The following is a 25,394-nucleotide window of genomic DNA, read 5'->3' on the forward strand; positions in this document are numbered from 1 at the left end:
ATACTAGATACTTAGGTATCCTGCACCCTCATCTCATTCTACTCAGAATCCTGTACCAGCATGGGATAACATGAAAAGTCAAATAGCATTGCCCTGAACCTCAGCTTGCTGCAGGTCAGGTGCCCGAGTCTACAATCTGTTAGTTTAAGGAGCTTTTTGAGTGCACTGTTTCAATGGAAAATTTATTTTCTTCCCTATTGCCAATTTTTTTTTAAATAGGCTTCTCAGTAAGTCATTGAGCACTTACGTCCCACTGCTTGAAACATTACTTGATTATCATTAACATGAAGTGCCTATCTGTTTGCGTATCTAGCCATACGGCAAGCTGATCACCAAAGCCTTTCTTGTAGGCATGCAAGGTTTAGGTCTTCATTCCATCACCTGAGACTCTCTGCTCACAGGCACCACACGTGATTCATCAGGATAACACCTAGGACTGTGTCTGAAGCACAGACCCATCAAGAATCCATCTCTGTTAGCTGAAGCACCCAGCTGTGAGTACACTGGTAGAATGTACTGGCATAGTGAAAACATTTCGCCCCAAATTCCCCTTTCCCAAAGCACACCATACCTATGAAAAAAGTTCATTCCTGACATGTATGCGCAGCACTGTAAACCCTTCCTTTCTCTGTTCTAAGTTCTGAGTTACACTAATTATACCTGGGATATTTTCAAAGTATACTATGACTATACTTGCTGCTGTATAATTCTGTATTAGTCTTCTCAAGCTTAAGCTTTTGCCCCATCCTTAGAGAAGATGGTGCTTGATCAAGACAACAGCTAAAGTAACCCTCTAAGTGTCGTGGTTTAAACCCAACCACAAACATCGTTCACTCACCCACCCACCCCCGCTTCTTGCCCTCCCCCTGCTCCTGGAGGAACGGAGAGGAGAATCGAAAAGAATGCAACTCCCACGGGTTGAGATAAGAACAGTTTAGTAACTAAGGTATAACACAAATCACTGCTGCTACCACCAATAATAATAGTGCTAAAGGAAATAACAAGAGGAAAGAATACAACACCTCAACACCAGCCGACCGATAACTCGCCCCACTCCCCCCAGCCGAGCACTGACCTATACCTCCTCCAACCCTGCAGTCCCAGCCCTTCTGGGGTAACTCTCCATTACATCCTGGGCACGATCTGCTGTGCTATGGAATACCTCTTTGGTCAGTTTGGGTCAGGTGTCCTGTCTCTGCTTCCTCCCTGTCTCTCCTCCTCCCTGGCAGAGCATGAGGCTCAGAAAGTCCTTGGCCAGACCAAACATTCGAGCAGCAACTGAAAACATCGGCGTTATCAGCACTGTTCCCAGGCCAAAAGATCAAAACACAGCACTGTACTAGCTCCTAAGAAGGAGAAAAATGACTGCTGCTGCTCAACCGAGGACACTAAGTTAAACAGCACCTCTGTTTAATTTAGTACAGAGAAGCTGTACTTCTCTTTGTTTTCATCCTCTTGACCACTGCCACTTTACCCAGATTTTTAGTTGTCATCCAAATAACTATCACACTAAAGAACTACACTGAAATCAGACCAATAGCAGAGCAGAAGTTCAACCATGACTATATTCACCAGCCACACTTAAAATATTTTCCAAAGAAAGCAGAAATAAACTCACTCACAGATGTTGTGATTGAGAATGACCCATTCCCTCAACCATTAACTTTGACTTTTCTGGTGAGTGAGGACTACATATAAATTAGCCTGGGGCTTTATGCACAAGTGTAATTGTACCAACTGTAAATTAACTTGAGGAACCTTTGATTAACACCACAGTCTGCTCACACTAAAGATGAAAACCAAATTAGCAACAATTCGTTAGCATTATTGGTTCTATTCCTAAAGGAAATTACAACAGTGTAAGTTACATAGGCAGATGCCAGATGACTCCATGCAAGAGATTAATAGAGAAACTGAAAAGTTGTATCTGTACACAGGAAATAAAGCATTTAAAAACATGCTTACAAAACATGCTACTGGACATCATACTCAGTAAGAAGCTCCCAGCACAAGCAACCATTTATGGTTAGTTCAGTTGGGAAAACAAACACAAAACCCCACAAAATCAATGTTAATAAATGCGAACATCCCATACAAAAATCTTATAAGCAGCTTAAGAGCAGATTGTACCTTTTGTTGATTCCACTTTCAATAGTAGGAACATTTGATGAATTAAGGTACTTATTGTTACAGCGAAAAGAAAGAACTAAAGAACAATTTCAAGTAAGCTACAGAGTAAGACCTACTGGTCACTGTAAAATAAAAAGGGAGAGACTATGTATACACTAGTTCAGGCCCAGCGACTGACTCAAACACTTTCATAACATTCAGGCAGGCCACTTCTGAAGTAATTTTTACTTCAGAAGCTGTAAGATGAAAGTTTTGTGTGATAAATTAAGTTGCCAAATGAAATGGATTAGCAATCAGTGAAATTGCCTGGTGTCAGATCTGTTCCAGATTAGAATCCATCCTTTTTCCCCACCTGTTCATTAAGCACCAAGTTCAAGGCAACTGCAGTGACTGATTGCACATTAACAAGCTGTTTATGTGGAAAGGCATAGTTCAGCCACTATCTATACTTACACACTCGTTTAAGCATAATTCACTGATAATATATTCAGTTCCCAGTTTCAATACATAGTACTTCTACCTTGATGTGTAATTTTGGACTTGAGAGAAATGGGATGTGTCATGAAATTAAACAGATTGTACTTCAAGGTCAAGGCCAGGAAAAGAAGAGTCCAGAAGAACATCTGTTGCTATCTCCAGTTAAGAAAACAGGAGAATGAGATTGCTGTTACACTAAAATACTTAAACACAGTTGTGAAGTCAGAAGCCAGGGGCAAGAAAGGTGTATTTCATCAGGGAAAGTTAAAATTTAATATGAAAACAGCTATTTCATCCTCTAAGTTGAATCATGCAGAGACTCCATTTAAAACCAGCCCTGCAGCAAGCAAAGCAAACAGTACATGCTTAAAACCAAACGTTTCCCAATTCAATACAGTTCCTGCACTGGGACAGGGAGATACAGTAGGACAAACTCTTACAGGTGTGTTAAAGACTCAGCTGTAATTCAGCCCCTGCAAACACCCTTGCCTCTGAAGGTAACCAAGACATCCTCCCCTCCGTACTGTTGCTCAGCTGGAACATGCCAAGGAGTGTAAGAAACCTGTGCAGCCAGTGTCTGCCAAACCAGCATCACCAGCTGAGGTGACTCACTGCAGATGTGTATATGGGTTCCCATGGAGGAAATATCTTCAGCAACAGTAGGTGGTTCACTGAATTCCAGCATCAGAGGTTAGTAAAAAAGGGTCGTAAGTTGTTGACTTATTTTCTTCACCAGCTCTTTTCACTATTTAGAGTAAGAGCTTACTTCACTTGTTTTCTCATATAGAAAAAAATACTCCCTTTAGAAAGGGGCAGTCTCTTGCCAAATCTGAGGGGATTAGAGATGATTCCAGCACCCCAGTGCAGTTTAAGTAGAGCCATCTATTTGCTATAACTAGCAATCACCTGATTACTAATTTAGAAGCAACACTAAGTTACTACTGGAAATACCTACTTGGATAAAACTGATCACCTTCCTTTTTCCTGTGGATTAAGGGTTTCCACTATCAGTACCATACTTCTGTACTGATATCCAATATTTTTCAAAGCTAAGAAGAAATAACATTTCTTCTTGTGTTCTGCAAGCCATCCTACTCCCCCCAATCAAATAAAAATAAGGATAATCTTTTGTTCCCCCTACATAATCACTTCCCCTCGATCTTGCTCCTAGCAAAAACTCACAACACATTAGTACATTCTTTAACTTAGAACTGAGCCAGTAAGATTTACTAACAGAGAAGTGAATGAATACCCAAGGTCAGTAGTGATGAGCTGCTGCTTAAGGTATACCAGATACAAAGACCTACGTCTTACCAACTCTGAAAACGCAACTGCTTGATCTATTTCAGGTTTAAAAGCTACTGCATATGATACAAGTAACATTTCCCTCCCATATTTATTAAAAATGCAGAGGCAATTAACTACATGCAGCTTAGCTGATGCTGTAAGTATTGCACAATTTATTTTCCAAAACTTTCTGTGACTTTTACTGTTTATTTCTGTATTTGGGATTGGCAAATGTACGAAGAAAACATACCTGAAGAAGCCTAAAAGCGAGCAGAATGAACTCCATGAATGATGGACTAATGCTTTTTTCAAATACACCCTGAAACCTTCACTCAGGACCAGTGTTAATACATCAGCCCCACCAAGCCATGAGACCACCATGTCATACTGCCCAGATTTAAATCAGCAGAGGCAGCAGACAAGCAAACTCAAAGGGAATTAATCGGTTTTGAGTCACAACTTGGGACATTCATGACTGACTTTGGACTGCTGCTACATTAACCACCAGCAGAAAGACTCACTCCCTAAACCACATCATGCATTGGAGAAAGCAATTCAGCAACATTAAGGTAGAGGGAGCAGGCAAAGCAGTAGGATGGATATCACAGATTGTGGCTTTAGCATTCCAGTATTATGTCCAGTATTATCTGAAACTATTTTTCCTCATATAGCCCATTTGCTGCACAGAAATGCTTTCTATCAGGAAATGCCTGCCCTGTGAATACAACTTGTGTTAACAGAGTTGAAAGGAGCAGAGGGATTAAATAACCCCCATCTCCCTCTCCTAAACAAACACCCCCAAGCTCAGTTCCTAGGAGTTGCATAGAAGTAGGCTAATAGTAGTTATCTGGCTTCCAGGTGCTTGAAGCACTTTTGGCATCAGAATGAAGTGACATCCAGGAATATTTAATCTGTTCAAAAGGCCAGTTATCATCGATTTATGAAGTACATGCCTCAAGAAGAGCCTGTTCACATTCTTAGAGTGTAACACCAAAAGAGAGAAAAAGAAAATAGGAGTAAAAGTGGAGATTTTTATTCAAATTTTACCTGAATTCTTAAAAAAAACAGGGTGCAGAAAATCATCCAAACAGGACACCTTAGGCAAGACATCAAGTTAAACTAATAACTGTTTGCAAGGCAGTCAGTAGCAAGGAGGTTTTAGGGAAGCATTCTGTAAGGGTAACAGATTTACAGGGACAGATAATGAACACATTTCAGCAAAATGGCACATCAGCTCCCTTTTTGCAGCTACCTGCTCCATCACACTGCATCTCAGGTTAACTCTCACTCTCTTCAGAAGCTAGAAAAATAGATCCACATTCTGATCACACATGCTTTACAGTGGCTGTTTTGACATGGTTTTGACAGTGAACAAAGAAATTTTTATTTCCACTGTTTCCATAGTTGTCCTCTTCTAGCATAAAGTACTTGTAAGACATTTTTGGAAAGTAACATTCAGTTTGCCTATTACAGGCCAGGGAAAAAGGGAAACCTTTTGTATCAGGGCTCAGCGGTGATAGCTTGGTATTTAGCTAAGTAAGATCACCATTAACACCTTTGTTAGCCCAACAAAAGAAATTCAGCGATCAATTTAACTGTCTCACTTGCATATGAGAAATTCAATAGGAAACAGAATTCAGAGCATAAGGCAAGCTACTAAATTTAGCAGAAGTGTTTGTGTAGTACAGCTCAGAAATAAACTGGGCCATACTCTGAAGAGTCACACTGTTTATCTGGATGCCCAAAGGAGGACACGACAGTAAAAGTCAGTGCCACAGGCAAGTTACCACACAGTCTCACACCCTGTGTAATCAAGTAAATCCATTGATGTCTTGCTTACCCCTCAGGCAGGCATTCAAAAATATAACTGCCAATATATTTGTATCCAAATCTGGAGACAATCTGAACTACCTGGAACCCTTCCACAGCCCCAGAATTTGCTATACTATTCCCTTTATTTATAGCATGTTTTTGTTTACATAAGTCAATGTAAATGAAAACATTCAAACTAAGTATCTTCCTGGGGCTTTAACTTGGATATGACTTGCTCTATGTTAAATAATTTATTACAGGAGATAGTTAATGGAATTCATAAATTCAGAGAGGAAGTCTCAAGAGGGTCTCTTCCTTCCTCCTGCCAGTTGCAAGCCCTGGGTTAGGGTCAGCCGTTAACATTCAAGTTAGCCAAAAGGCTTTAAGCATGAAAAGAACTTGCACAGATTTACCTTTAAAAAGTCTCTCTCATATTCCATGTTTGATGAGCTGCATTTTATTCAACTTACACACAGAAGCTAGTACTGCAACTAGCTTTTGCTTTCTCTCCTTGAGGCTTGGATAAATTTTAGTTACAGAAGGAAAAAACAAATGAGTTCTTCACAAAAACAGAGTGCACAAACATGTTCTGAGATACCATTCAAAAGATGCTACAATTTCACTTAAACTTTGGCCAAAATATCTCAGTGTCTCAGTGCAGCAACTTGAATTTTTTGCATAATATGGAACTTGAACCAAAATATCCTCCTCCTCATTCAGCATTCCAGCTATCCCTCAATATGTCTAGAAGGTTTAACTTCAAAAGAAAAACACTGAAACTATGAGTAAATCAAAGGCTTACACTTTAATTACTGCACTGACATACAGATAACATTTCATTTTTCAAGGTAACTAAAGGTTAGCATTTTAATCTAACAATATTAACAACTCATAATAGTTAATGTATTATGCACTTTAGGAAATATAAAAGATCACAGAAGAGGGACAGAAGAATCTCAAAAAGCCTGCCATACCCAATGCCCTGACCTAGGACTGCTGCTATTTATCAGCCCAGTTCAGTGAAGCGTCTCTGTCCCTTCCAATGTCTGCCAACATCTAATCTGAATCTCTCATTCAGCCCAGATCCAACTTCTCTTTAGCCTACTTAGGGAAGATATCAGTAGAAACTTCTTCCTTTTTGCCAAAGGTAGATAAACGTCACTGGCAGTCTGGGATATATGTTTCTGGACATTTCCAGAAATGGGAGAAAGCCCCTCTAAATCAAGAAAAAAAAAAGCAAAGTATTCCTGTTCTAGAGCTGATCTGCAACTAGTTCTGGCCTGTATTTCAGGGCAGGCCTATGAACCAAGAATCTAAACATAAATTGACAGAAGTATGCCAATAATGAGTTATGGTAGAGTGATAAAGTAAGGAAGTCAGTGAAAGCACTACTGGGAATGTCATCTTGACAGAATATGGAGGAGGAAAATTAAAGGATTAAAGCTTCAGAGGCCTCATTATGGCAGCGAGGAGAGGCTTATGTTACCATGTTGTTTTGTCTGTAACTTAGAAAGGCTTTTGTGCCTCAGTTAACTATAAGATTAAAAACCTTTGCATGGAAATATCACCCTCATTACTTGCTGGAGTGCACAAATGCATTTTGAGATGAACTATTCTACCTATACTTCACAAAACCCACTAGCTTGTCTCCACTGTAAAGTTAGGGAGCCATGCAGAGAGAACAACATCAAGCAATCCAAGAGAATCTGTTTACTAACTTCCACGCTGTACAAGCCAACATTTCTCTACTCTTTACAGAAATGAGCCAACTAGTTCCACACAAGCATACCAATTTTGGCCAACACCTACACTTTATTCTAACACAGAGAAGATAACTGCAGTATGTTTCCTTCCAATAAATTAGTAACACCAAAAACTCTTGAAAACAAATCCATGCTCCTAAGAGCAAAGGACAATGCCAGCCAAATACTAGGCAGGAAAAAATCTCCAGTCTCAAGATACACAGGCTGTATTCTTTTTGGGTCGGGGAGTATATGCAAGATTTGGCTGCACGTGTAAGAGTAAAGCTTCCTATAGTCTTTCCCCAACCAGACAAATTAGCTTATTATAGCCTCATGCAAACACAAGTGAATTGCAGATTCACACACACCCCCTTCCCCCCGCCTTTTTGTTACGAGATGCTACACACAGTTCTTTATGTTGCATTCATGAAGACACAGCCACTAAGCAAGAAGAGGTACCAAAACATTCAGAACTCTGTAGGACAAATATGATCTCCCTACAAGACAGCAAATATTCAAACCACAAATTCAGTTTTCCTATCACCTAATTGTTAAGATTTCACATTACCTAGCTCACAAATGGCTTGATTTATAAAAACACACCAGAATGTACTGCAGTAGTAATCAAATTCAGCCTTCTACAATATCAAGTGTGAGGTCTCAGCTACTCAAGTCAAGACATGCATAGATCATTATTTTTTCCTTTCCATGCTATTAAAGTTTCCCAACAATCCTTGTCACAAAAGGTGTGCAGGATGAGCAGATACACAATACAGAAATTTGGCTAAAATCCCCAGTTTTCAACCAATTTCTGCAGAACACACCAATTTTATGCAACTTTGAAAAGTTCAAACTTGTAATGTAGCATTAAAAAGGATATTCATGACATAATCCAAAACATTTAACCACTTACCAGCATTAACGATGGCATCGACCTCAAGCACTGTAATGTCACCTCTGTAGAGAGAAACTTTCTCACTCAGACTTTTCTTCCCTTGCAGATCTTCTTTGGCAGTTTCACCTACAAACCAAGAAAGCATCAAAAGCAGATTACAAATGTGGCTCAGAGATCGCTATTTACAAGACCAGAGCAGATCTCAGCAGTTCCAGCTATACTGTGTCTGTCAGACTGCAGCATCCTCCCGTTTCGCCTCGAGAGGGCACCGGTAACCCATAAAGATCCTAGCATTCCCCCCCCCCCCCCAAAAAAAAAAACCACTACTTGCCTTGTATTTGCTTCTAAATACGAGGTACTATGAAGCACTGATTCCGTACCAACATACTATTAGATTAAAAAAACTGAATGTACATAGACATTTTTTGAAGCTAGATCCAATGCTTTTCTTTGGAATTAAGATAACCCTGCTACTGAAGCAGAAATTCATCCAACACAGAATTATTCCAAATGCATACACAGGAACTCCACTTGCCAACAGTCCCGGCAGAAAAGCCTGAATGAAAACAATAGCACATTTAACACTTAGAGCTTTGCCACCTTAAACAGATCTATTAGACCAGGACAAAAAAGGGTGTGAGAGAGTAGACACAACATAAATCAGCTGTCAAAAGATTACTGAACAATAGGTCCCTTATTCCAGTAAATTCTTAATTTTTGCATCACCAATTCATTTCATTTGCATCATACTCAATATATGTAACAGTTTGATTACCTCAAACACATACTGGCCAAAAGCTTGACCTAGTCATGCACTGCAGCTCTCCACTTAGTCAAAGAACTAACGAGAGAAGGAAAAATTGCTTCATTGAATTTTAGATTATGTTTTTAAATTCATTCTTACTGACAGAAACCAAATTACTCAAGAGGCTCAAGTTCACATATTGGCCAGAAATAAAACTAAATTGCTAAAGTGACAGTTTAAGTGCGAAACAGTTCCAATCTTGAGCAGTAAAATCTATCTCCAAGTAAAAAAAAAAAAAAAAACCACACCTCAAGGGAAGATATAATGAGAAGGCAGAAGCAGTACAAACAAATGTGGCTCTTTAGTTTTTACATCAACCTTCACTTTAATCAATCTCCACCTATTTTATTATACCTGCTCAGATCTGTTAGCATCATAAGCACCCATAAGTAGAAACAAGAACATTTATTTTGGACCTTGCTCTTCTGACTTCAGCACCAATGACTGCTATCAGAAATCATCATTTATCTCAACCACTCCAAAATAACCAGCCTCGCTCTATTCTACTTTAGATTAGCTATCACATGCCTCAAGCAAAACCCATGCCACCTCCAGCAAGACACATGTTGTCACTGTGAGATTAGCATAAAGGTAGTTTTGTATTCAAGCGTGTGTATTCAGGGGTTTAATTCCTCTACTTGGCTCTGAAAGCAACTATCCCATTGCCACCAGATGGCCCTCAATGTCTTAACCAAAGCAAAGAGCAGTTCTGTGGAAAGGTACCTGAGTTCTCATTGTCATAAGAACTTTGTGTCACTAACCTAAAAGTTATACTGTTCATCTATTTTTCAACAGAAGATACCCACTGCAGTTAGCTGCTGAGTTGTATTAAAATACAAATCAGCCTCTGTGACCAATTTACAGAGTCCGATTTATTATCTGCTTTCATGCTAACTGTATTCTGCCTGCAAGTAGGACAGTTGCTTTCCCCATCTCTCCCCAGTGAGCATCATAGTGGAACTCTGCCAAATTTAAAGTACATCCGATCATTCTTCCCCTCCACTTCCCACCCAAGTTACTGCAACACTAGTTAGATCAAATCAAAACACCAAATTCTCCACAGTAAAACCAGTTAGTTTTAACTAGAACGTACAGTTTGGATACTACAGTATTTGTGCCAATTGGATACAAAACCAAATCAACCAGAAAGAGCCATGAAGATAACAGATACTGCCCAACAAAAAAAGCTAATTCTCATTATCACTACTTTCAAATTCAGAGGGAAAGCAGAGATGTCCCTTAAGTCCGTTCACCAGCAAGGTCAACATAGAGTGGTTTGATCTGGAAGGCACCTTAAAGATCATCTAGTTCCAGCCCCCCTTGCCACAGGCAGGGACACCTTCCACTAGACCAGGTTGCTCCAAGCCCCATCCAACCTGGCCTTGGACACTGCCAGGGATGGGGCAGCCACATCTTCTCCAGGCAACCTGTCAGGGCCTCATCACCCTCGTAGGTAAGAATTTCTCCCCAGTATCTAATTTAAGTCCCCCTTCTTTCAATTTAAAGCCATTCCGCCTTGTCCTATCCCTACATGTCCTTGTAAAAAGTCCCTGTCTAGATTTCTTACAGGCCTCTAAGGTTATCTAACTCTTTCTGTAGGGAGCCACATCAACACTACCTCATGATTTTCTATTCTCCACAGCCATCACAGCTTTTCCTCTACTTCTCACTCTTTGCAAGTACTGAATATATTTGAGTGTGGGTCTTCTGAGACTCCTTTCCCACAGAAAAGCATCAGTAAACTCACTGCCTCAGGAGAAAACAAAAACAAGCCATGCAAAAACACCCCACAATACTCCTATATGATCTACCATGTTCCTCTCCAGCAAGTCCCTTACATGTTCTAGGAAGAGCCCTGATGGCTGCTGCCTTTAATACAATACAGCAGTAAAAGCATGTGCTGCCTTGTACACCTTTGATAGATTACCCTAATTTCTTTCAGTAAAAGTCTGATTTAACAGAGGAATTGTATTTGCACTTACTTTATTTCATTCTGGTTGTTACAGAAGAATGCTCGATGCTGATGGAAGCCATGGAGAGTGAAGGCTTGTTCATAAAGACACTTAACAAGACTACTGATATGCCAATAATTACAAAAGTAATCCCAATATCATACAAATAGTTGTGGGAGAGACAACTGCTTTTCTTTTGCCATCTGTTCGATCTCTGGGGCTGGCAGACAGCGTTTCCTAACAAAGTCAAAACTGATACAGAACACCCAACATCAAAGCAATTTGTAAGTCTTATAGGCTTGGAATTTTTTCACCAAAGTGCATTCTCAGCCTTTCTGACATTTCTCTGACCTAAAGAATTCTCAAACTTTTTTCCTCTGTCTACTTATCATCCTTAATCCAGGTCTTATCCATCCCTTCTCTGGGGTGATTTTGACACGGAGTGGGTCAGAATATCAAGGAACAATGTCTTCCAGGAAATGTAGCAATACACTGAAAGAGCCAATACAGAAACAAAGCAAAAAAGACAATTATCTTTGGTACTGCTAGGAAGTTTATTATAGCTCCTATCAAAGCAAAGTCAGTGGTCACTAAATCATCTTTGCAGCCACACATGACAGAGTTCATCCTGTTACACCATTCCTCAAAAATCTGGTGCATAACCTGTTTTTAAAGAGATGCAACAGTGGAGACATCAAGTGCTCTACGTCCTCCTCTTTCCTTCTCTGCCCCAGCCTCAGGAACATATTAAGAGCTCAAAATCTTCACCATAAGCAGTTGAAACTTTATGTCCCATCACCATTTTTCCCCCCAGATCCATGCCATTATCTTCCATCCATGTCTATACAACCCAACTTCCTTGAGCTTTTCCTCCTACAACACACCCATCAGGCCTTTAACCATGCTCCCAACATCTGTGAGTCCACAGAGCCACATCTTTAAGTATGAAGTTGTTCAGCTGATGCCTTAACACCAAATAGGCAGTCCTGTCCCTCAGCTTTACTTACAACTCCTTCTAGCTCACACCAAAGGAAAAGGACCTTTACAGCTTACACATGTGCAGAAAAGCACATTACATTTAGTAACCAAAAACTGTGCTTGGAAAGAACATGTCCAAATTCTTCAGAACTGGTAGGAAAAAGGTCTTCCAGAACAGCTCACTAGAGGGAGCCCCCATAAAGGGCATGAATCTGCTCGACCGGCGCAATCAGGAAGGATGGCCCCAACCTAATATCATTGTAACATCAACTCAGCCCCAGTCACTGCCAAAATAGCCAGGATTTTAAAGTGTAGTACACTTTATCTTCATTTTTGAAACAAACCTCAGACATCCAGTTGCATAAAACCATACAGCAATATCAAAGTATTTGCAACCAAAGGGAGGAGAAAAGCCTACAGCTGGAAGAGCTTTTGTAAAAGCAAGCAAACCACCTTTTCCATTTTAAAACTACTTGGTAACGAGAGAGTAGAGTACACACAAAGTAGTAAAACCAATTACTAAAGCTCCATAGTATAAAGCAATACCTATAGCAAAGAAAAAGGCTCTTGGCACTCCACAAGTAAGAGCAGATAAGAGAAAAAGAATCAAAGAAAGAACAAGTGAAGAGGATTTACAGCAGCTCAGCTCACAGGCTTACAGTATTAAAATGAAATTCTGTTTAACCAGTCAGACAACTTCACGGTTTTATTCATCTAGTTCATAAAAACAGGAGTAACTGACTGAACTGCAAGAAACAAAGCTAGAAATGGGAGATTTTCATTATTCATAGTCAGCTTTAGGATTCACAGCTGAAGGAAGTAAATTAATTCCAAGTTAAAAATAAATAATAAGCCTGCCCTCTGTCTCAACCCAACTACAACAGCTACTGGTAGAAACATGTATCCCCACAAGGAAGGCTTTGCCAACAGCACTCTGTAACTTGATCTGGAAACAGTGCTGGGAAAAGAAACTGAGCAAGAGATATGAGCCCCAACATCAACCACAACCAAGAGCCAGCCCTTCCACTCCTAGGAGAATGCTCAGCTAAGTCTGAACTGGGACACTCGTCCACTTTACTTCGGCTGCTGAAAACACGAAGGAGCCAAGCGAGCTTTAAGAGTGCATCTGACTACAGAGAGATGTGCAGCAATCATTCCGCTGCGCACCCTGCATGCTCTTCCCCTCACTGCCTCCTTTTTAAGGCTTTGTTTTTACAAGTGTCTTGTACAGATTAAAAATGACACACTATTAGCAATTACAAACCCCACTTACAACACAGCTTTCCATCCCATTTGTTTCTGCATCGGCTTACGGAACGTTAGAAAAGACAGATTGTGAGATCTGTTACATTACGTGCCTGCTTCTACTCCTACTAACCGTGGATGATTGTACAGGAAAGGCAATTACTTATCTAAATCAAGATAAGCATTACTTCCATATGTTCCATCACCAGGGGGAAAGCATTCACAGATGCACTCTAGTACTTCAGATTTGTAGTACAGATTTACTCTATCACTGCTTGGACTTAAACGAGATCAGAACCCAAGCACAAGAAGGAACATCTGTTGCAGACAAATCACTTCCTACCTAGCCAAAAATTCAGCACAACGTTCAAGTCAAAGGCACTCGATGATGAACACCAACACCTTCTCCCTGGCTGCTGCACACTCTGCCAATACACACTGCTTCAGCTAATTACCAAATGGCATAATTGGATTAGCCTAAGACTACAGCCAAGCACAAAGCCTAAGGCATACAGACACCATGAGGTTGGGTGGGACCTCTAGCAATGGGTCAAGTCCAACCTCCCTGCTCAAAGCAGGGTCACCCAAACCAAGTTGCCTAGGACCCTGTCGAGTTAGATTTTGAGCATTTCCAAAGAGAGTCCACAACCTCTCTGAGCAAACTGTTCCAGTGTCCAGCCACCCTCACGGTATGTTTTCTTATGCTTAGAATTTCTCGTTTTAATTTGCACCCACTGCCTCTTGTTCAGTCACTATGCACCACTGAGAAGAGTATGAGTCGAGTTAGATTTTGAGCATTTCCAAAGAGAGTCCACAACCTCTCTAAGCAAACTGTTCCAGTGTCCAGCCACCCTCACGGTATGTTTTCTTATGCTTAGAATTTCTCGTTTTAATTTGCGCCCACTGCCTCTTGTTCAGTCACTATGTACCACTGAGAAGAGTATGGAGCCATTTTCTTCACAAACTCCCATCATGTGTTTATAAACATAGATCAGATCCCACCTGGGGCATCTTTTCTCCAGGCTAAACCTCAGCCTCTCCTCGCAGAAGGGATGCTGTAGTCCTTCAACCATCTCCATGGCTCATGCGGCACATCAACTACACTTCCCACTTCTGTAACACTGACAAATCTGCTGATGTAGCATTCTGCCACATCTTCCGGGACAGGAGATCATGCTGATGTAGCATTCTGCCACATCTTCCGGGACAGGAGATCATGCTATGTCTCATTCAAGGTGTTTCAGGAGGTATGAAATACCCCCACCTGAGGACAAGTGCATCACCTGATGTCCACTGGAGCCCACATTCAATGTGCCACAAGCCGTCATCCAGACAACAGTGCTGTAACACACCCCTCTAAAGCTACTGCAAAGAGCTCAGAACTAATTCACTTTACCCAAGTTAAATATGATGCTATCACTATCTACAGCCCACAAACAGGGTCATAAATACAAGCCTATACTTGTCAGCCACAATACTGCCCCATCCCTGGTGACAATTAAGGCTAGGCTGGACCCAGCTTTGAGCAAACTGGTGTGGTGGAAGGTGTCCCTGTCCATGTCAGGGGATTGGAACTGGATAAGCTTTGAAGCACCTTCCAACCCAAACCCTTAGTGTTATGTTCCAACCTTTCCCTCAGTCTATCCTACACAGTTCTGTATGTTCCCCACAAAACAAAATTGAGACATAAGAATACCCTTTAAGTCTGGGAGAAGAGCGAGGAGAGAGAATGAAGAAGCTTGCTCTTTTCCTGAAGTTTCCGCAAAACAAGGGAAGACTTGGTACAGAGTGCAGAAAGAAGTACTGAGGACCTAAGTTTCAGAAATCAGTGATGCAACCTGGTCTGCAGGGACAAGCAATTATCAATTCCTAAATCAAAGTTGTCTCACTTCAGAGGCATATACAGTGAAAGCAAAGACACGACATAAGTAGGCTGAGGCCCTCGTGTATTTGTGTGTTTGCTTGGAGAGTCAGCATTGAGCTGCTATGCTTGCTTCCGCTGGCTTGATATTTCATGATTTAGGGTCCACAGGCTGCCGATTTAGCTGTGACCCAGGAGCTGTGCTTTGTGCATTTGAAGAAACTCAATCACTGTCATCTCTAGTTTTCTTTTAATGTGAGTCTTCAGAGGGATTCAGGACCCTGTGACAACGTATTAAAATGGTGTTTGCATATTTATGAAGTTCTTGCCTAAGCCCGAATATCAGTATCTCAACCTGAGGGATACCGAGCCTTTTGATACATAGATCCTTCTTCAGAACAGCAGCATGAGTTGTACTAAAATATATTAAATGGTCAACCTAGATCACATGAAGGCAAGAACTATATTGCATCATAGCCAGCTCATACTGCTTCATCCTCTACTACAGTCAATCTGTAAGTAACAGTAGAAGTTCAAAAACAGAGAAAAACATACTGCATTCCTTCAGACCACTGTTCATTGTGTCACAGAAATGGCTTCATATTTTTCTATCAAGCTAAAAGACTGCAGACCATGCTGCTTCACTAGATCCCTTCAAAGACAAAGCAGATCACCTTCACTACAAGAGCTGTGTCTTGGTAGTATCACAGCATGCATACAACTGCCTGGTATGCTCAAATCAATCCAGTACCTCCTGGGATAAATATGAGCCTCCATCCAGAACTACCACTACCAGCAGCACATACTCCTTCACTCAGCTTTAAAAACTGACTGCAAAGAAGCCTTTTCATGACCAACCAGGCATTCAGACTTCAGCAGCATCTGTATTATTAGCCAGGAAGTGAAAACTCATTCTTAATAGGTGCAAGCAGCACACGTAGCATCAAGTAGAAATACATATACTAAGTTTATAGTGGGAAAACAAATTCATTAGCTTACTAAGCAGTCAAACAACTTACATTCCATGTTCTCCGGTTTCTGAATTCCCTGCACCATTGCTAAGCAACAGCTTCTCCAGCTGAGCATTACAGCCTTTCGTAGTACTTACTGTTGGAGCTTAGAAGTTAAAAGTTACTACCAGCAAACTATGAAAGTTCTGCAAAACTGCCAGCAAACATTTCACAGCATTGTCACTCAAGAACTTCTCAGCAGGAGACAGAGTGACAACTGCTTACCAGCAGGGGAGTAGAGACTTCAGTTTTCTAGTACCGGGGGCAGGTAGGTGAGCTTTTATGCAAGTACAGAAGATAATGTTTTCTGCATGAAGACATCAGGTAGCGCTAACCTTGCAGCATTCCCCCTCCCCTACTCCCCAAGCTACCACATGTAATTTGCTACCCTAAAACAGGCTAGGGCTTTAATCCAAACAGCAAGGTGCACTGGAAGATCTTCAGTATTTGAAGAGGACTCTATTAAGACCCATTAGTGTTGCGACTCATACTTGCTTGCTTTAAGGACTTGAAAAATAGAAAGCAGACTCACAAGCAGTTAGTTACAAGCTCACTAGCAGTTAGTAGGAAGATTTAGCTGTATCTTCTTCTGCATGCCTAACCTCAAAGCCATTAAGTCAATACAGGTGTATGTTGATGTGCACTGCCTATTCTGTCTGGATTTAGTTATTTGCAATACACTTACAAACCTTCCCCCATAGGAACTCTGATAACTGAGCAAAGGGGGAGGAAAAGAAAATAGAACTCTGGTTTTCCTTGAAATATAACTGGTCCATCCCCTCAGTGACAGTTGCATAAAGTCTGGGGTTTGCTTTCAGTTGACATAAACTCATTAAATATTACCATAAACTGGCAACACTGCAGCACACAGTATGTTTGTATGAGAGCAGTGTCTTTTTAAAGAGTACCTTATTCACACAGAAAAGATTAAAATACAGGAATAAATCCAATACAGGCTGAACTTCAGCTACCAGTCATGTTTGTGCAGCAAAGGAGAAACACGTCTCTACAACACCTTTAGACTAACCATCAGTACCAAGAAGACAATCAAAAAGGCCCATATATGCACACAAAAAAAGCTTCTGTGAAAAAGCAAAGGGCAGCATAAGGAAGGTAAATGTTTTAAAGCAATACAGATGTGCAACCAGTTCTACACTTTCTTCATATAGGCATTACAGACGATCAAAGTCTTCAGAAGACTGAATCCTCTTAAACTACAAAGCAGTCTTTTCTAACTCAGCATTTGACCATGAACCTCTAGAGATGCTATTAGTGCAAGGCTGCATGTAGAGAACTACTTCCACTTTCAGAAAGAAATGTACTTGCTACAGCAGCAGAAGGCTGAGAGGTTTAGTTCTGCAAGATGTCCATTCTATAGCATCCTGTCCACAAAATAAAAAAACATCTGGAAACTTTGGTAGAGACACTTGACACACTTCTGCAAACATGCCAAGTCAACATGCAACAGCTGCAAGTCTCAGTAGCTTCCTCCTGCCTCCCCATTTGAATAAGTTACTTCTTAGTGAAATGGAGCCACACATACAATTGTAATTTCATTGGTTTTCAAAGCTGTGCAAAATAGAAGTTTGTATTTAAACTGGGTTGTTGAGCCTTCTCTCCAGCACAGAATTTTCTGTGCATCGTAACACATCTATACACAGCACTTCCTAAATTGATGAGGAATTCCATGTCAACTGGATTTTCCAACTGCACATCAGCTAGGCGCCCTCACATGGAGAAAGCCACGTATCACTTCACACAGATAGTAGTACAACAACTTTGTTGGTTTGTTGGAGCAGTTCAGCTCTAGTGAGCTGCAGCAAAAGGGAAACCAGGTTTATCTACTTTCCAGTGATTGGGTTTTTAACATATGTGTAATCAACTGTTTAATTGTGCATGAAGCAAATGCAGCTGTGCATGAAAGTTGGTTAATATGGTCCAAACAGAGAACTTCAACTGCATCAGTGATCCCACTACCTTATCAAGGGAGTTAAACCACTATCCATACATGGCAGTGAATTTTCAGGCTTGATTAAGCCTCCCAGATCCAGACAGCAGCAGTCGACAGGCCTACCCTGTGTGATCACTAATTACTGTTAGCCACACACAGCAAATCCTCCTTGAAGCCATAGTTCAACACCTTCATAAAGGTCTGTCATGTCTAAACTACGGTCAATTAAGATAAGCCACACCAATCTCTCACTATCTTATCAAAAGAGACTCCTAGTCTTCTGCAGAGGAACATCGGTTTTTTCCACCTATATTTGAAGATAGGCAGAAGTCACATAGCCAGTTGGCAGGGCAAAAGGTCTACATTAGTAAGCAATGACAAGGGTAAATACAACAGCTTGATCTTGGCCTCAGCCTCACCGTAGACACACAGCTTCTAGCGAGGCTGGCACATTGCTCACATCTGTCTGCAAAAGACTTTGAGGACATATGCCACAATCCATCATAAATTACATATCAGGAGTTTAGCCAAGCTACCATACTGAGCAAAACTACATGGCTTTCTGAAACTGCCTTTGTAGAACAAGAAATTAGTTCTGGTACTTGATCTTGCAGCCTGCCATGCTCAAAAGCTCATCCTTTATACACAATAAAAGGTAACACAGAAAATCAACGGAGAAAATACAGACATGCATATAAACACGACCTACTAGAAACTAAGATATATAACCTATTCTTTCCCCCTGCACATATTAAAATATCTCAGGAAGTTACTGTGCTTCTTTCTTTTAGTCTCAAATATGGGACAAGTCAGCCACTGAAAAACTCCAGGCTAGAACTTGAGAAACCCTGTGCTTTTCTCAGCACTTTCTGAGGAATGGCACATACTGACTTACACACAGCATCACTGCTGCTAAAGCCATCCTTCCTCACACTCTGAGCAAGCCTACCAGCTGACAGCACAGTACATCATCCAGACTTTCTAACACTGGTTAGCACTGCCTTAGGGACCTCTGTACAAAACTTCAGTGCACAGTGATGTTCAACAGCTACAAAAAAAAAAAGGACTGTTTCTCATACTGCATGCAGAACAGAAGCTTGGGATTTACTAATCTGGTCAAGACTCATGTCACCAGCACTTAAACATTAGAAATATTCTTTCTGGCAAAGACATGCTTTGCATCTCCATCTTCTATTACTCTCAAAAACATGTTGAGGGGTTGTGGAACTTCAGTAAAGATACTAATTTACTCTTGAGAGCAGCATCCTTTCCTGGGATTAACTCTGGTCCCTTGAGGAGCTGACTGCCACTGGAAATAAGAGGGTTCTCTCAGCTGCATGCTAAAGGTCAAAAAACGATAGCTCTATCAAGGACCTGTATAAGCTTAACGCTGTGTGGAACTTAACTTTATAAAAAAAGAAAACAATCATGGAACAGCAGCTTAAAAAGAAGTCATCATCTTAATTACACCAAAGACAAGTGGTTTATTTTCTTAGAAGGATTAGCCACACTGGATTATGTGTTTTTAATCTATATAAAAAGGGCTGATTTTTTGTTTTTGCTTTTTAATAATCTTCTCTCACACTTGCTGAAAGCAAGATACTTTTTTTGTTTTTCCCCCAAAACACTTTACAGAGAACTGTACTGCAAGTGTCATTTCTTTGACAGCTAATCCATTCTATAAAGGTTATATGCATGCCGCTCACCAGGGAATTACAAGGTCAAGTAAATACAACGTTCTTTTGGTACACTGCATTTCGCCACTATACTAAACACTCCGATTTATCCCCCTGTATCAGGGGATCACTAATTAGATAAGAATACTTGCCTCAAAAAACAAACCACCATCCCCCCAAGGTTATTTCTAAGTTTACACTCAAGTAAACTTGAACCTGGATTCCCCCCCCCCCCCCCATCTCTGTGCTGTACAAGGCTGTATCTTTGGAAAAGAATAGCTGAAGTGTGTGATTTGGAACGGAGAAGAGTGGGGAGGTCAGCAGATCACATGGTCAGATTTGTATCACTCTGCAACTTTGCATCTGTCCAGGACAGGTCCCCAAAGGGCAGCCGAGAGCCTGGGAGAATTAGGGCACACAGGGCTCCGGTTACTCCCTATCACTCTGGCAGCCTACTGCTGCCAAACGTAAACCACCTCAACCTTTAAGTCACTCCACATTATGCCATGGGCACAGAGTCCTGGACACCTTTAGAACAGACTAATAAGCTGCAGACATGGTTTGTTGATGTTGCCACACATGCATATATTGAGGAAGCAGCAAAGGAATAATACAGATAACAGATATGCACAAACAGGTTTATAGCCTCTTCCACAAAAAGCATGTCATTTCCTAAGTATTCAAAAGACTCCATTACCATGATCTTCACACAATCCATAGAAGCTACAGATGGCAGTCTCTTAGCTGAGCTTCCCCAGCTATTACAGACAATTAATAAGCACCGATCTCCGCATGCATTCAAATGACACAGCTTTCCAACCTTAAACACAATAGTCCTCAAGAGACCTCGTGATAAAATGTTTAGCATGAGTACCCGAGTGGCATGCCAATATATAAGTAAGGACAAAACTAATATAGCAAGAGTTTAAGCAAAGCTGGAATTCACATCCAAGGCCACAGCTAATAGCAGGAGATCCTGAACTGCGGCACAGAAGTAATTGCAGTTTCTATGCGAATTCTGCAGAAAATCTGCTGTACTGTGAACTTAACCAAAGAGTTTCAGTAGCAAAAGCACCATTTTCTTTGACTGACAGATAGCAAGCATCACACTGAGCTAACATATCTCGATTTACTTTCATCCTTGTCACTCAACTAGAAATCAGTCCTAAAAGACAGTTGTTAAAGTCACTGTATGAAAAAAAACAGTGCAAGCTGATGGACTTGATTTGGGGAGGGGGGGCAGTCTTGAAGCATGCTCATTTCACACAGCCATTACAGACAGAACTTGTTGCTCGTCAGGCAACTTTTGACAATCAATGTTCTAGCAGAACGTTATTTCTTTCCCTTGTATAACCCACTGAAAACTGAGTGGTGGAGAGAGATGCTATTTCTCACTTGTCTGGCTGAATTTCACTGCAGCTTAGTAGCAGCATTACTTTCCAAAGGCTGTTTGATGATCATCACCTTGATCATCACCTTGATTCCTAATTCCCACAGAACAGATATTCATATCTAACAGGGCCACAGGGAGAAGCTCTGAAGAATGCCGCATTGCCTGTGTTTAGTTAACTAGCTCAAAAGATGCTGGTCAACGGAGCTCAGTGTTACCATACAATTTCTTTTCAGCATGAAGCATTTTGAGTGGCTCATCTAAATGCTTTGTCTCTCTAATCTTGCGTCAACTCACTTGGAATATTTAGAAAGCTATAGATTCAGAGTACAAAGATGCTTTCATTCAATCCAAACCTTTTTATTATATATAAAACCCTCAGTGTTAAAGTAGATTAATTTGAATACAGTTTGAACCATATCATTTTCTAAAAAGAAAGAAAATCCAGAGGCTGCCAAAACATCTAAACATACTTCAAGACTTAAAACTAAAAAAAACCCAAGCCTGCAGATCTTTTATGTCATTTAATTTTAAATGAATATAAGATTTACAGTGACTGTGTCCTTCCATTTTAACTTCATCCAATCAAAAGTAGCTGTTACCATTAGCAAAGTTCTTCAAACCATCACCTGAATTTGCTGTTTTCTTGGCACCGCTGCTATGAATCCCAGAGGCTGGGAGACTCAGCAGGACTGACAGCTACCTCGAGTTAAACTACATAACTTACTCCATTTTCTGAATTAGCCCATTAATGCAACAAAACATTTTTCTACCGGTGACACACAAAACTCAGTGACAACAGAATTCCCAAGACCCTGATTTTTCAAAAAGCTTTCAAGAACATTTTCTGAAGTCATGTCTCACATTCCCCACTGAAGAGCAAAGACAGCAAAGGAATAAGTACGTACCTAAGAAACAGTTAAGATATATATATATATTTCATTTCAAAAAAAGTTCTATTCATCTGTATGGTGATATTTTATTCACCAAGCATGACAAAACATAAGCTACCCACTGCTCTACAGGATGAAAGCCTAGCATCAAGTAGTATATAATAAATAGCATTGAAATAGAGGTATACAAATTCCAGAGCTTCAAAATACAAGTCCATTATTAGCATATCGTGAGGAAGGAACTCTGCTTCAAAGTACACAACTGAACAGATGAGATGTGTCTGCCTTTGGTGCATCTGAAGGATAAGAAGCAGGAGGAACAATGGGTTACAGTATAAAAGGTAATAGCCAGCCCTGCATGACAAGCTCATTCTTCATTTCCACAGCACGCAACTCCTTATTTCCTTAATACATGCAGTTAAAGCAAAGGTTACATCTACAGAACTACTTCAAGAACAAGAATATTTCCCCTCCTACCATCTCCTTCTACATTAAAGAGGGCCACTTGCCAATGACATCAATGGAAGAAGGGACAGCATTACATACTTTATCTCCAAAGTTCACTTGTGCAGCCTGGCAAGTTGTACACAAAACATGGGGTGTTGACAACGTAGTCCTGCAAACACACATACCCACCTCAGCTTGCTTTCATCAGTTCAGAGCAGTGGGTGCTGGGCTTAGTCCCTGCATTCCACATTGCACACACTACCCATATCAAAAAGTATCAGGAATACTGACCAAATTCCATAGCAAAACTCACACCAACCTGATATCTTATAGTTAGTCATGTCCACATGAGTAAACCTGCAAAAACTGTAGGCTTTTGGTTTAGTCACAGAAGAGCAAACCAAAGATAAGAACTACACACAGCTGCTTTCAACTGCCAAATGTCTGCGAAAACTTAGCAGAAGAAGATACATAGCCCTTGTCAACTGACATTCAGAATTCCCTGACTTTACTCCTCAAAGCCTTTGCATTGTTTACATCCCTCTGTTATAAAGACTTCCAGCCTTGCCGAAATTAACCTTAACATCAACTTACTCCAAGCTTTACTGGTTTTCTTCAGATTTTAGTTCTAAACAACTTCGTATCAAAGGGTGGAGGAGTAGGGATGGGGAAGTAACACTTTCATCCACAAACTAAGGTATGTTCTCCAAATTTGTCAATAAAGAACATGCAGAGGTATCATGGCAATTAGATTGGGTCTTTCCCAATATGAAGTTTTTAGGTCATTTCAGTTCCAGCAGTTCCTCACAGACTCGTCAATCTTCTGTTAAACTTCCAGACTGGGATCTCCCAGTGTGGGGAGATGTTCATTTAAATTTGAATTTATAAATTGGTACCATAAAGCTTTTGTATTTTTCATGCAGTTTTCTTAACAGTCAGTACAAAAAAGTGTGCAGTCTTGAACACCCTGAATCTCCAGCTGAGTATCTACAGGGACTACTGCCAGCCCTTCTCCTACAGCTTCTTACTCCAGCAGCTGATTGATTGCATCCGCTTCACTTTAGTTGTTCTTGGTTGCTTTCTTGATTTCTCCTCATCACTCTTCCTGAACAGCCACTCCACACTTTACTAATCAATCCATCATTTTTGCCACTGTATACAGTTTCAGAAGTAAATGGTAAAGAACTATTTCTACATTCCCCATCAGCTGCTGGTTTGGCTTGACAGGCATACAGAGGATTTACCCCCCACACACCCTTTAGACTTCTCTAGTTTGTCACTGCAAGAAGTATTTTTTCACTTGAATAAAATATCAGAACTTGTGCATGGCACTGCCAAGTCATGACCAATTTCCTCCTACCTGGGCCTTCACTTGCTGTCTCCAGCGTCTCATTTAGGTTGTACCAGTTGCCCTCCACATGTCCCAGTACACAGAGCAGAAGTTCTCACCCGCAAGAAGACTTAAACTCTAAATTTTTCACTGTTTTTGCTCAGACAGACCATTCTTACTCTTGATACCTCCAAAGCAAGGGCAACATTTAAGGGAAATAAGAGCGTGAAATGCATGAAGTAACAGTCACATTAATACACATATTTAACTGTACTGATCAGTTGAAATGCAGAAGCATTTCAGCAGTCAGTCCTCCTAGAAGTCCACTATTCCACATGGCTTACTTACAACAAACACACCAAAGATAACACGTGATTGTGGATATTTCCCTCTAGAATGTACAGTGTACAGCTTCAAGTAGCAGTGTTTTAGCACAACTTTTGCCCTCGAGCATTTTTTTGCAGTGTACCGGTTCTAACAGAAAGAATGCAGGAGCAGCTACGAGAAAATGAATTCACCAGTGCCATGATTCAATACCTGCATATTAGACACTGACATTTGGCTTATGTGAAGTGTAACAGCAATTGCAATGTGAATCCACACCTTGTCATTTTCAGCAGCCCAAGTAATATAAGATCTGTGACTTTCAGCACATTACACAGAATTCAAATACAGGCAGCCTAGGTTAGAATGGCTAAAGAGTTTCACAGTTAAACCACATGATATACTGCATCTCCCCATGTATCACTTGGAAAAGTCAGGTAATCTATTTTTATGCAGCCTTTTTTAATAGATGGACAGGTTTCATGGTATTCTAAGATATAAAAGAGCTACTCTGATAGGAGAAAGAGGTTTATGGATACTATTAGAATACAACTACTAATCATTGTTGAAGAGTTCATCAGCCTCTGACATTTTCACTTCAAAAGTCATTCAAGATGCTTTTTAAGAGTAGACAATAACATCAGTTGTTTATGACATCTGCAAATCTGTCACCTCCTCCAGATTGTGCTAAGAAGTGCTACAGCTTTACCACTTTATTAATAACAGCTGATTAGTTCCAGGCCTCACTTTACCTGAAGTATTACTATAAACACCATATTCACCTGCAGCCCCATGATTACTTTACACACCTGTTCACACAGGCCACTATTAGTCCTTAATGATATCAAAAGGGTTAGAAAACTAGTCCTGTACCTGCAGAAGCAGGAGCCACTTTAGTTCTCATAGTCAGATCCTCCTCCAAAACACACAGGCTTCAGCCAAGTAGGATATCAAGACACAGAAGGGGAAAAATAAAAAAAGTTAACCAGCTCTAAAGTCATCCCTCTTCTTTCACACCCTTACATCAATGAAAGGTAACTAGACTAAGAACAAGGCACTGTTACAGAATACAGAATTCTCTAAGTGAATCAGATTCCCATTTTGGGTCAGCCTTCACTGAAGCAGTTAGACAACTCTACTGCTGATCATAACCACGATAATGCTGCACATGCTAAGAGAAGGGTAATTA

At 40.6% G+C, this 25,394-nt stretch overlaps 1 protein-coding gene and 1 long non-coding RNA gene across 4 annotated transcripts in view; both read right to left on the minus strand.

Annotated features, from left to right (window-relative positions):
* Nucleotides 1–1,148, minus strand: part of LOC136015824 (uncharacterized) — a 36,336-nt gene extending 35,188 nt beyond the window's left edge. Inside the window, exon 1 of the long non-coding RNA XR_010613367.1 lies at nt 1,082–1,148. This is a non-coding gene — a long non-coding RNA (uncharacterized LOC136015824). The remainder of the gene's footprint in view (nt 1–1,081) is intronic.
* The window catches only part of MACROD2 (mono-ADP ribosylhydrolase 2), an 890,631-nt gene that overhangs the window by 859,640 nt on the left and 5,597 nt on the right, over nt 1–25,394 (minus strand). For all 3 annotated transcript variants that reach the window (XM_065682311.1, XM_065682310.1, XM_065682309.1), the window contains exon 3: nt 8,362–8,469. In XM_065682311.1, coding sequence (XP_065538383.1) covers nt 8,362–8,469 — 108 coding nt within the window. The remainder of the gene's footprint in view (nt 1–8,361; nt 8,470–25,394) is intronic.

Source organism: Lathamus discolor, chromosome 5 (assembly GCF_037157495.1).
Source record: "Lathamus discolor isolate bLatDis1 chromosome 5, bLatDis1.hap1, whole genome shotgun sequence".
NCBI lineage: Eukaryota > Metazoa > Chordata > Aves > Psittaciformes > Psittacidae > Lathamus > Lathamus discolor.